This window comes from Crassostrea angulata, chromosome 2, assembly GCF_025612915.1.
Source record: "Crassostrea angulata isolate pt1a10 chromosome 2, ASM2561291v2, whole genome shotgun sequence".
NCBI lineage: Eukaryota > Metazoa > Mollusca > Bivalvia > Ostreida > Ostreidae > Magallana > Magallana angulata.
The window spans coordinates 2,146,998-2,158,852 of record NC_069112.1 but is presented as its reverse complement, the minus strand read 5'-3'; the positions used below and the strand labels follow the sequence as shown (position 1 = coordinate 2,158,852).

Here is an 11,855-nt window from a genome sequence, read left to right as displayed (position 1 = left end):
CGACGCGCGGCGTTCTACAAAACATAGATATAATCTCTTAAAGACCAATTACATGATAAAGTACGATTGTTATATATCCGTTTTGCAATCCAATTAAATATCAAAGTATGGTTGTAACCATAATACACCTAAATGACTCATGTAAAGTCTCATCACAAAACATGATTGTAATATCAAGCCATCATGTCGTATATCATTTACTGCAATTAAATTACAGGTTCTAGAGATAATTAAACGACACTTAATGAGTCTCTGACCTCTAGCCTCCTGATGAGTTTCTTTTTGAGGGCGTTGCTGGCGGCGATATTTGTGGCAGCCCGGAGATCCTCTGAAGCGCCTCTTAGTCTCTTCTGCTGCTCTGAGTCGTTCGGACTCGACGCACAGCCCTGTAATATTAGAATATAGCACTTTACTGAAATTGATTGAACATGATATAGCTGTCACTGTAATACACAACTCTGTAACAAATATAACATTTGACTTTACAAATGTTAAACATGATATAGCTGTCCCCTGTAATATACAACTCTGTAACAAATATAACATTTGACTTTACAAATGTTAAACATGATATAGCTGTTCACTGTAATATACAACTCTGTAACAAATATAACATTGACTTTACAAATGTTAAACATGATATAGCTGTCCCCTGTAATACACAACTCTGTAACAAATATAACATTGACTTTACAAATGTTAAACATGATATTGCATTCTATAGTGTCAGCTGCTTTATCTTTATCATCATATGCTCTGCGGCCTACAAATGTCTACATAACCAGAAACACAGTATACTAGGATACTATTACACTTTCCATCTCATTGTTCAATGCACACAACTTTTCCTTACCTTGGCAGCTTCCACCATGTTCGCTGTAGCATCAGCGAGTTGTCTGGCGGCGGCCAGGAGCCGTTTCTGCATGTCCGAGTCAGAGTGGCCCTCGGCTTCTCCCCTGATGGCCCCAACCGATGAAGAGGTCGCTTGAAAACAACAGATATTAAGGTCAAAAATTATATCATAAACAAGTAAATATATTGAAACAGTCAACAGTCTTAAATTTCTGAGCCATGTAGGTGCTAACCCAATTTAGCATTGACTTTTATAGAATTGAACTTATGAGAGAGGTGTGAGATATTTGTGAGCTTACCTGAGCTAGCTGCCTGGCCTGTCTCACCATCTCATGGGCGTCGCCCACACTACTGAACAGTCTGTCCGTCACAGTCAGGATCATGTCCACTGCATCCTCGTGGGACTCTCCAGCCTGTCAATCAAAAACATACATTTACTACCTCACTGCACAGAAGAGTTCATGATCTCAGTATCATAACAATATCGAATCATTGTACCGTCATTATAACCAAAACTTCAATGTCATACCTTTCTTCATTTAATATTGTGTAACAGGAGAGAGAGAGAGAGAGAGAGAGAGAGAGAGAGAGAGAGAGAGAGAGAGAGAGAGAGAGAGAGAATAAAAAGCTTAAGAAAAAGAAAACAGTGACAATCCCACTTACAGCGGTGGGTCCTGCCCCCTTCTTGATGTGCTGTAGCAGGTCGTTAAGAGCCTGAGTAACCGCGGTGGCTGCGGCGGCTAGGTCGGCCAGAAGCTTGTCGTCGCGGCAGGACTGCTGGGCCGCCTCCACAATTCCCTCAACAGAGTGAGCCACATCCTTTGCGGCGTCTATCAGCTGTTCCTGACAGGCCGAGCCACCACTTACAACATACATAGTGATACAATATAAAACGGTGTTAGTACCAACAAGCAGATATTGATGTTTTCCTATGAGGTTATCATTCCAACCAATAGGACTTCTTGTAACAAATGGATTAATTCAACCAATAGGACTTCTTGTAACAAATGGATTAATTCAACCAATAGGACTTATTGTAACAAATGGATTAATTCAACCAATAGTAGCCACCACCTACACCTCAATGGAAGACAGTATTTGCACTTAACACACAGGATCAAGGTCCCAACAAATAGTGTGGTTTCATCAATATTCGTTGAATACCAATTTTCGTGCATTTTGTTGTTGAGTTGATCCATGAAATAAAATGTTCATTGAAATGCAATTTCTATTAATATTTTGTATTGAAAGGGTCATTGGCCACAAATTTATGTATCCTTGAAACTGTGATTTTCACTTTATCCACGAAAATTGATACCCTTGAATATTAATGAAACCACAGTAGAATGATTTCCATCCTACTGGATCAATCCTACCCAATAGGATCAATCCTGCCCAATACGATCAATCTCAGCCTAAAGGACCAATCTCAGCCTATAGGATCAATATCAGCTTTTAGGATCAATCCCACCCAATTTGATCAATCCCAACTCAAGGGATCGGCCGCATTCTTTTGGGTAATTCTAACCTATAAGATCATTTCCAGAAGAATTTGTCAAGCAAAGGGATTAGTCTGAACCTCATGAATCAGTCCAAAAAAAGTCAGATCCAAACAAATGGGTTAGTCCAACCAATACGTATCAATCATAAAGAATTCAATAGTCCAACCAATAAATATCAATCATAAAGAATTCAATAGTCCAACCAATAAGTAACAATCATAGAGAATTCAAATGAAAACATTTATATTATCTACTTTATATTACAATATTTATAGTTTGATTGCAGCACTAACTTTCAACTCAGTCTGATATTCAATCTTTAAAACAGATTTCATAGATATTAAATCCAAACTAACAGCAAACTAAGGTTATTCAAATAAAATTGTGTTACCAGTCAGCATAGCACTCTACCTATCGAGCTAAAGGGTTAACCCGCTAGCCAGAGCTAGTAGGAATGCCATATACCTGACTCTACCACATTGTCCTCCTCCAAGGAAAGAGGCGTCCCGACTCTCCTGGAGTGCCAATGCCTGTGGGGCAAAGTTCTGGAAACAATCTCTCTCACCCGCCAGAGAATACCCAGGTCCCAACGTGGGCACCAAATGTAACAGAGACACTTACTGCCTCTGCTGGGGTTTGAACCCGGGTCCTCTGGCACGCCAGTCCAGCACTCTACCGATCAAGCTAAAGGGTTAACCCACTAGCCAGAGCTAGTAGGAATGCCATATACTTGACTCTACCACATTTGAAACCGAGTGGAATAAGACAGGAAATCCAGTCAATGGGTTATTGTAGGTTTATTTGTGTATGGCAAATATTACAGAATAAAATTCCCCGACCCTCCCATGAGGTGCGAAGGTCATGGAAACTTCTACCAGTTACATGTAGGTCGTGTAAGTGTATGTCAAAACTAAATGTGAAAGAAATATGATTTTGACATGTATGGATATTTATATTTAAGCATTATAAAACTGTAAAATTTATAATTATAATGCACTCACACTCTTTCTCCTAGCTTTTAAATTTATTAAGAAAACACAATAATTTACACCTGATAAACTTAATTTGAAGATTATTACTTTAATTACTGACTGCATTCATACAAATATAAACTCACATAAGCCATTCACTCTCCTCTCACTCTATCTTAAACATTCCAACATTCATTCAAAGTGGGAAAAGAAGTGGAAATAGATAAATAAATAATTAAACAAATTGTAAACCCAATTACACTGTAATACACTAAAAGAACTAACCTTCTAGGTGCAGGAAAATACTTCAAAGATGAATAAAATATAGAACAACTTCAAAATTCTAATATGGCAGTTAAAACTGCATGGCTAGAGTCTTAGCATGTAATTCAGGAGTCAGAATGAACAAATACAAGTACCCCTATAAACCAATCACATGACCAGATCTAAGTGACCACTCAATTAAATGCTATAAATAGAAACTACAGGTGTACTCCAAAGAGGAGTAACCAAAGTAAATAAAAACAAACACAAAATATCAATTTAAATTAATTCAACTAAATAATTTATTTATTCACCACTGATAAATCATTTTCTGTTATGTAATTAAATAAATTGAAGTCTGCAATAGTAAAATTCCTGAAAAGTAACAAATTGATTAGAACATGTCAATAATAATGAAGAAATCAATATTCTGAAATTAAAATATTAAAAACCTATAAAATTTCACTCTACTACATATGTAACACATTGGCTACAATTGTAATGGTCATCTCCGTCCAAGCACCGAATGATACCAGAAATTTCAGGAGCTTAGATATGTAAAACATATTATATACTGACAAAATTTACACTTAGATAAAATTGATTAAAAACGTATGATAACAAATTACAGTAGAGTTCACGTACACAAAAAAACCCGATTCCATTGATGATGCCTTATTCATAAAGAGTTTAGGTACACAGAGCACAGAGTCTATTGTTACGTGTTATATATGTAGAGTTCACACACACAGATACAGAGTCTATTGATGACATGTTTTACATGCAGATTTCACCTATACAGATACAGAGTCTATTGTTGACGCATTATTTTTGTGCAGATTTCACGTACACAGAACGCAGAGACCATTGATGACGCGTTATTTTTGTGCAGAGTTCACCTACACAGCAACAGTGTCCATTGATGACGCGTTATTTTTGTTCACCTACACAGATACAGAGTCCATTCATGAAACGTTGTTTATGTAGAGTTCACGCACAGAACACAAAGTCTGTTGATGACCAGTAATTATTTGGCTTCTGTAACTCCATTGGAATTATGGATAATCCGGGAAGGTTTTCCTCTGTCTCCCCCTGAAGGCGTTTGAAAAGCAGCTTGTCTGCAAGAAACAAAAATAATTTATTATTGTATTAAATGATTAATACCAAATACTTGGACAAGAAGGAAAGAGTGAGCAAGCTCAAACACCCCACGTTCTACCATTACTTGACAACGCTACACATCATGAATGGCAGAGTATGCATTAAGGTGGCATTCTACACCACTTTCTGACGCAGTGCGCAAAAAAGTAAATCTGGAAGCATGTAATTCTGGTACCGGCTGATTGCAACTGAGGGGAATTGTATGGGGACCGCTCTTTTGAAAAATTTGTTAAATAAACAGAATAAATCAACATTTTGATTAAAATTCATTCTTTACATGTAAGGTGGTATGGGACACCTTCATGTTGTGTCGTATTATTTATCAAAATAAACAATACCGGTAAATCAAGTGTAATTTTATAAATAGTTTCTTTCCCATCATTGTTACCTTACAGCGCAGTGCAGTGGGTTAGAGCGCTCACTACGGACCTGTAAGTCACGAGTTCGAGTCGGGTTTGAAAAATTTATTACTTTTCCAAAATTTTCTAAAACATATTTTTTGGTAAAATATTGTGAAAGAAAATTCTAAACCAATGAAAGTATTTCAATAGTAATGTACTTTAATTCACATCATTATTGACAGATGTTCCATACCACCTTAATTAAAGGGATGGGAGGGTGGCTTTGAATTTCTCTCAGGTTGGGATACATAAATCCTAATTATCTCCCCTTGAAAAGGGGCACGTTCCTTAATTTTCACAACTTTGAATCTTCTTTGCCCAAGGGTGCTTTGTGCCAAGTTTGGTTGAAATTGACCCAGTAGTTCTGGGGGAGATGTTGAAAATGTGAAAAGTTGACGGACAGAGGACAGACAAACAAACAGACGGACAGACAACAGACAAAATGTGATCAGAAAGGCTCACTTGAGCTTTCAGCTCAGTTAGCTAAAAATGATAAAGGGCATTACTAGCAAAACATCATCAGATCAAAACTTTCTGCAATTATGCACATATTTAATCATTTGTCTTAAACAACAACATACTAAATTCTAATGGTTCAAAATTTGAAGACAAAACATTGTAATTAAAATTTCCTAGAAATCAACACATTGTGTTCTAACTACCTACAAACAAAATCATTGCTAAATTCAACATTTGGACAAAATTCTAAGTTCAATGGGGCTAAAATTCCCAGAAAGATAAATGAATCAGAACTTCCTAGTAATTAGCACATCTACATGTTGTGTCCTAAATACCTTAAAAGTTTCATATATTTCATATTAAACATGATAAAATTCTCTGCAGCTGTTGAATATAAGTTTTGCTTAAAATCCAGGACTGACTGACATAGGTCGAAGTCATTATTCTCTAACAATTCCATTACATGGGGTATAATAATGGCACAATTAGCAAAACAAAGATACATTTTGGAATTGATAATGATCTGACATTTACAATGTTTAATTGTTCAGTTTAACATTATAGACTTCTTCATGTGGATATTTGTTTTATAATATTCCACATTCAGAAAATAAGACTTGTATAACATGATGTTTCTCACTCAGCAACAGACAGCCATGTTTGGATGATCACAAAGTGTGAAATAAACAGGAGTCAGTATTACAGTCCATGTGAATTATACACAGCTCAATTTCAGCTGCAGATGTTGAACAAAGTGACAAACAACATGTGTGGTTTTGAGAGCAGACTAGATTTGTACAGAAACATTTACAACCTGTCAATATCCCAGCTATCTCCATTATACGGCTGATGTTGAGCTGGACATGGCGTCCTCATCAGGACGGGGTCTGTGTTCATCTACAACAAGACATTAATTAGCTGTTAATTAATCAATTCCATACATTATATGTAATGATAGAGCTACATCTACAAATTAAAACTTCAAACGGATTACCATGACACTTGGTCTATTATTTGTCTAATTAATTAAATTAAGTCAATTAACATGTAACAAAACAACTGATTACAAATACATGCGTCAGTGAGTTTTACTTTCGTTAAGTTGATGAGTTGTTGTGACGAGGTGTCCTGTATCGGGTGTCTCCATCAGGACGGGGTCTGTGTTCATCTACAACAAGTCATTAATTAGCTGTTAATTAATACATACAGTATATGTAATGATAGAGCTACATCTACTATTTAAAACTTTAACCTGATTACCCTGACACTTTCTTTAATATTTATCTAAATAATTGAATTAAGTCAATTAACATGTCACAAAATAACTGATTACAAATACATGCGCCACTCTATATATTTCATAATTAAATACAACAACCTTCTATTTCTATTCACTAAATACAATGACATGTAACTGTACATTTAATTAATAAAATAATGTATCTAATTTGTCTTTATTTTAGATAAACACTGAATCCCAATGACTGGTAGATACAGCTAACCCTGTAACAATGAGTTGTTTATATTGACAAACAATCACACAGATAAACATGTCTTACATGTATCTTATTGACTGATAATTAACACGGACTGTGTGTCTTAGTTATCTATATCTAATTAATGTGAATGATAATGACTCAGACTTACCTGTCAGAGCGTCCTGTCTGGTGATATACCTGTAGACACACACCTTGTTGTTGTCCCATGATCCGACCCAGAGACGGTGAGTGTTGACATCATAACTCAGGCAGAATGGTACACCCATCTCTTGTGATTTTGTCAGTAGATGTGACAGGAACTGACCGTCCTTATTTATCATCTGTACTGTGATGGTTCTACCATCACACACCAGGATGTGTGACAGCGCGTCAGTACAGATTCCACGTGGCCATAGTTCTGATTCTGATGGAGGTCCTGTGTAGGAGAAACGATGTCTTCCTCCACGCTCTGTCACCACTACAGCATCATTATCAGACACCACGACATCCCCATTGTTGTTCTCTGTTATATAGCTAGGATATCTATACAGTCGCCGTCCTGTGTTGTGGTACTGTATGGTCTGTGTGAGTTGTCCACTCTGGTTGTACCGGGTTACCTTGCCTGTCTTTGTATCATAGTTATACATCCCGACCAGTAGATCCCCAGTGGACGGGGACCAGTACACACACCGTGGTTCCCATGTAGAGTCTGTTCTCTCTATAAATGTGGTGGTTGTTTTCATATCCTTTGACAGTTTGTTGATGTTATAATTCCTATCTATATAAATCAGTTCACTCTCACTGTTCACTGTGTGTAATCCATATAAACCACGACATGAATCCTCCACACGATGTAGAGGGACACCTGTTGTGTCTGTCAACATAAGATTGTTATAATCACTGACCCAGACCCGGTCTGATGTCACACAGGAAATGTGATCACAACAATCAACACCTTTCACTGTGAGAGATTGATGGAGCTCAGCACCAGACGTCAGTTTCAGCAGACACTGGTTTCCTACGCGTCGGTTTCCTCTCTCTGTGATTTGGATTGCACTCAGTGACTCCATCACATCCTCCTTGTTGAGTGACTCAGTCATGGAGAGCTGGCTGGTGTGGAGTGTAAGATGTATCTGGGGGAGGGCTGTCTTTGTGAAGGAGAGGAATTGTAGCGCACTGAATGTGAATGCTGGCTGTACATATCTGTGTTCATATCTCCTTAGTCTGACAATATGTCTGATCATTTTTATCTTTTGTTTTTTACATCTGTGTTTGAAATCAAAGTAACATAACACATTGTTCAATAGATCATATACCACAATGTCAATGAGATCCTTCAGTGTCTGGGCCTTTGTTAACATCTCTGATTGAAGGGGGGAGAATTCTGTGTGACAGGTTTTGACATCAGCTTTGATTCCTGTCAGGAGAACAGGTCTGTAAAAGAGAGCCTCACTTCTGATGGTGTGAATGGTTCCTCTGTGTTGTTGTCGCTTTGTTTTATAGGCTGTTTGTATATCCAGTATTACGTGCTGTCCTTGGCCATAAAGAAATCGGTGCAATTGGTCCTCGGAACAAGAATCACACACAGGAACTTGACAAGGTTCACAGTACTTTGTATAAACATGGCTAAGATGTCTCACACAGATCTCTTGTGTTGGGATGTAGTTGATTTTATCACGGTGTGACACAACATCATGGTCTATTGTTTGGAGATCTTTTACATGGTTCTCTTTACACTGGGGACACAGATCACATGGACACGATACACAATAGTACGCTGTGTCCCCCGGACACTTAGAACATTGATGTAGTCTAAATGAGGAGCTTGCTGTGATGTATTGGGAGCTTGCTGTGATGTATTGGGAGCTTGCTGTGATGTATGGGGAGCTTGTGCTTGCTGTGTCCATGATGTGGGCGGTCTGGGTCATAACCTGTTCAATGAAAATAAAGAGTTTTAGGATTATTATTGTTTGTATAAACATTCAATGTCAAATTTTAACAGAAATATATTTGGGTTTTTTAAAGATTAATATATTTTCTCTACTTGGATAATTGATGGTCTATTATTCTGGTTCTGATTATAGAGACACTCAACCAGTAGAAAAATACAACATAAGATTGCTGAGTGAGAAAGAGGTGCTCTCTCTCTCTCTCTCTCTCTCTCTCTCTCTCTCCCTCTCTCTCTCTCTTTATCCCTACATTTCTTTATCTCTGTTTCTCTCTCTTGGATGTGTACATAATTGAGAGAGTGTACTATATGATTATCTAGCAGAGAAAGTCAGAGAGAAGAAAAAATAAGATGTAAAGTACACATCACAATTAAGTTCAATTCAATTACCGGGTATTTACTGTCTTAATTTACCTAACATGTATTCCTGCTCTTTCTATTTCTTTCTCTCAATCTCTGTTTCTCACAATTTCAATACTAAACATGCACTCTTGGCCTCTCTCTCTCTCTCTCTCTCTCTCTCTCTCTCTCTCTATCTTATTCTCCTCTCTCTCTGATTTTTTTTTCTAACACATGCTTTTTCTCTGTCTCCTCAGATTTCTCTTCTAAACATGTATTTTTGCTCTCTCTTTCTATCTATTTCTCTCTTTCAGACAAACTCCATTAAACATGTACATGTACTAAATATATCACTCTCAAAGATGTAATCTCTCTCTCTCTCTTTCTCTCTTTCTCTCTCTCTCTCTCTCTCTGACCTATTCTTATAAACATGTGCATCTTACTATTGTAATTTCTCTCTCTTTTTCTCTCTGAGTTACTCTCTGTTAAACATATGCATCTTTCTATTTCTCTTAGACATGTAATCTCTCACTCTCTGTGTCTGACTCTCTCTCTGTGTCTGTCTCTCTCTCTCTCTCTCTCTATCTCTCTCTCTCACACATTATTACTCCTTCATTCACTATCTCTAATTTTACAGCTAAACAAGTACTTCTTATCTCTCATTCTTTCTCTAAGCCTCTGTCCCTCATTATTTCATAAATAAACATGTAAACACTTTCTATCTTTTATGTAAACATGTGCATCTTACTTATTCTCTCAGACATGTAGTCTTTCTCTCTCTCTCTCTCTCTGATACTTACTCTTTTACATGTAAACATGTGCATCTTACTTATCCTCTCAGACATGCAGTCTTTCTCTTTCTCTCTCTCTCTCTCTCTTTCCTGTGACTTACTCTTATACGTGTAAACCATGTGCATCTTATTCTCTCAGACATGTAGTCTCTCTCTCTCTCTCTCTCTTGTGACTTACTCTTATACATGTAAACATGTGCATCTTATTCTCTCAGACATGTAGTCTCTCTCTCTCTCTCTCTCTCTCTCTTGTGACTTACTCTTATACATGTAAACATGTGCATCTTATTCTCTCAGACATGTAGTCTCTGTTTCTTACTCACTGACTTAGTATGTAAACATGTGCATCTAACTGTTTTTCTCAGACATGTATTCTCTCTCTCTCTCTCTCTCTCTCTCTCTCTCTCTCTCTCTCTCTCTCTCTCTTCTCTGACTTACTCTGTTAAACATATGCATCATTCTATTTCTCTCAGACATGTAATCAATTTCATTCTTTTATTATTACTTTCTCTCACTATCTCATGATTTTACAGCTAAACATGTACTTCTTATCTCTCATTAAATCTGTTCTCTTGCTTTCTAACTGTTCTCTCTATCCCTCACACTTTCACTACCAAACCTCTCTCTCTCTCTCTTCTAACATATAATCTTGTTTTCTATCATCCCTCTCTTCTCTCTATCTATCTCTCTCTCTTTCAGATGAACTCAACTAAACTTTGTCTCTTACTCCCTTACTCTTGTTGTTCCATATCTATCATTTAATATTTATTGTTCTGTATAACATGTCTGTTTGCTCTCTCTTTCTCTCTCTTTCTCTCTCTCTCTCTCTCTCTCTCTCTCAGATACTTGCTCTTATACATGTAAACATGTACATCTTACTTATTCTCTCAGACATGTAATATCTCTCTCACTTTCTCTTTTCTCTGACTTACTTACTCTGTTAAACATATGTATATTTTCTTAGACATGTAATCTCTCTCTCTCTCTCTCATTATTACTTTCTTTAATTGCTATCAAAATACAATTCACACCTAATCCTCAAATTTGTGCAAAATGGGAACCCACCAGTGTATACATGTTAATTACCGGTTTATGTCCCATGCTTTGTTATTCCCTTAACCCTGGTTGATTTTTGACTGCCCCCTAGATAAATGAGCCCTGAAATTACCACAAAGGTATGTTTCTCCTCGTCTAACACATCAATCATCAAATGGGAATGTGGGAAATAGTTATATTGTCAGTTCCTGGGTAAGAAGTTGATGTTGACCTCGGCCTATGCTTTCGAGAAACAGTTCTTATCCCAGTACTAACACAATGACCACTGCCCTCATACCCATTTAAAAGATGTATGCTACATGTAAAATGTCTATGAATGACACACGACGACAAACGTGGGATAGCAATGGGTCTCCTGAGTGACTCAGGTGACCTAATAATACAGAGTATAGCTACATGAACATGGTGATATTACATGAATACTATACCACATATATTCTCTCTTTGATCTTTCAGTCAACAGCACAGTCAAACACAGCCTGGGAACCTGTAAAGAGACCATCGACTGTTACATTCTAGTACTTGTTGATAGCCCGCGCAATTGCGGGATTTAATATTACATACATTTATATGATACAATGCTTCACAAGATATCTGTGAGCCAATGCTCACTAGTGATACCCCCGCTCTGAT

At 37.1% G+C, this 11,855-nt stretch overlaps 1 protein-coding gene and 1 pseudogene across 1 annotated transcript; both read right to left on the bottom strand.

The window, feature by feature from the left end:
- The window catches only part of LOC128171442 (uncharacterized), a 78,586-nt pseudogene that overhangs the window by 64,947 nt on the left and 1,784 nt on the right, over positions 1 to 11,855 (bottom strand).
- LOC128171419 (talin-1-like) lies at positions 341 to 1,728 on the bottom strand. Its single transcript, XM_052837217.1, has 4 exons — positions 1,516 to 1,728; positions 1,152 to 1,265; positions 854 to 984; positions 341 to 386 (listed from the first exon to the last, which is right to left on the bottom strand). The coding sequence occupies exons 1-4, from the start codon at positions 1,726 to 1,728 to the stop codon at positions 341 to 343; spliced, it is 504 nt and encodes a 167-aa protein (XP_052693177.1).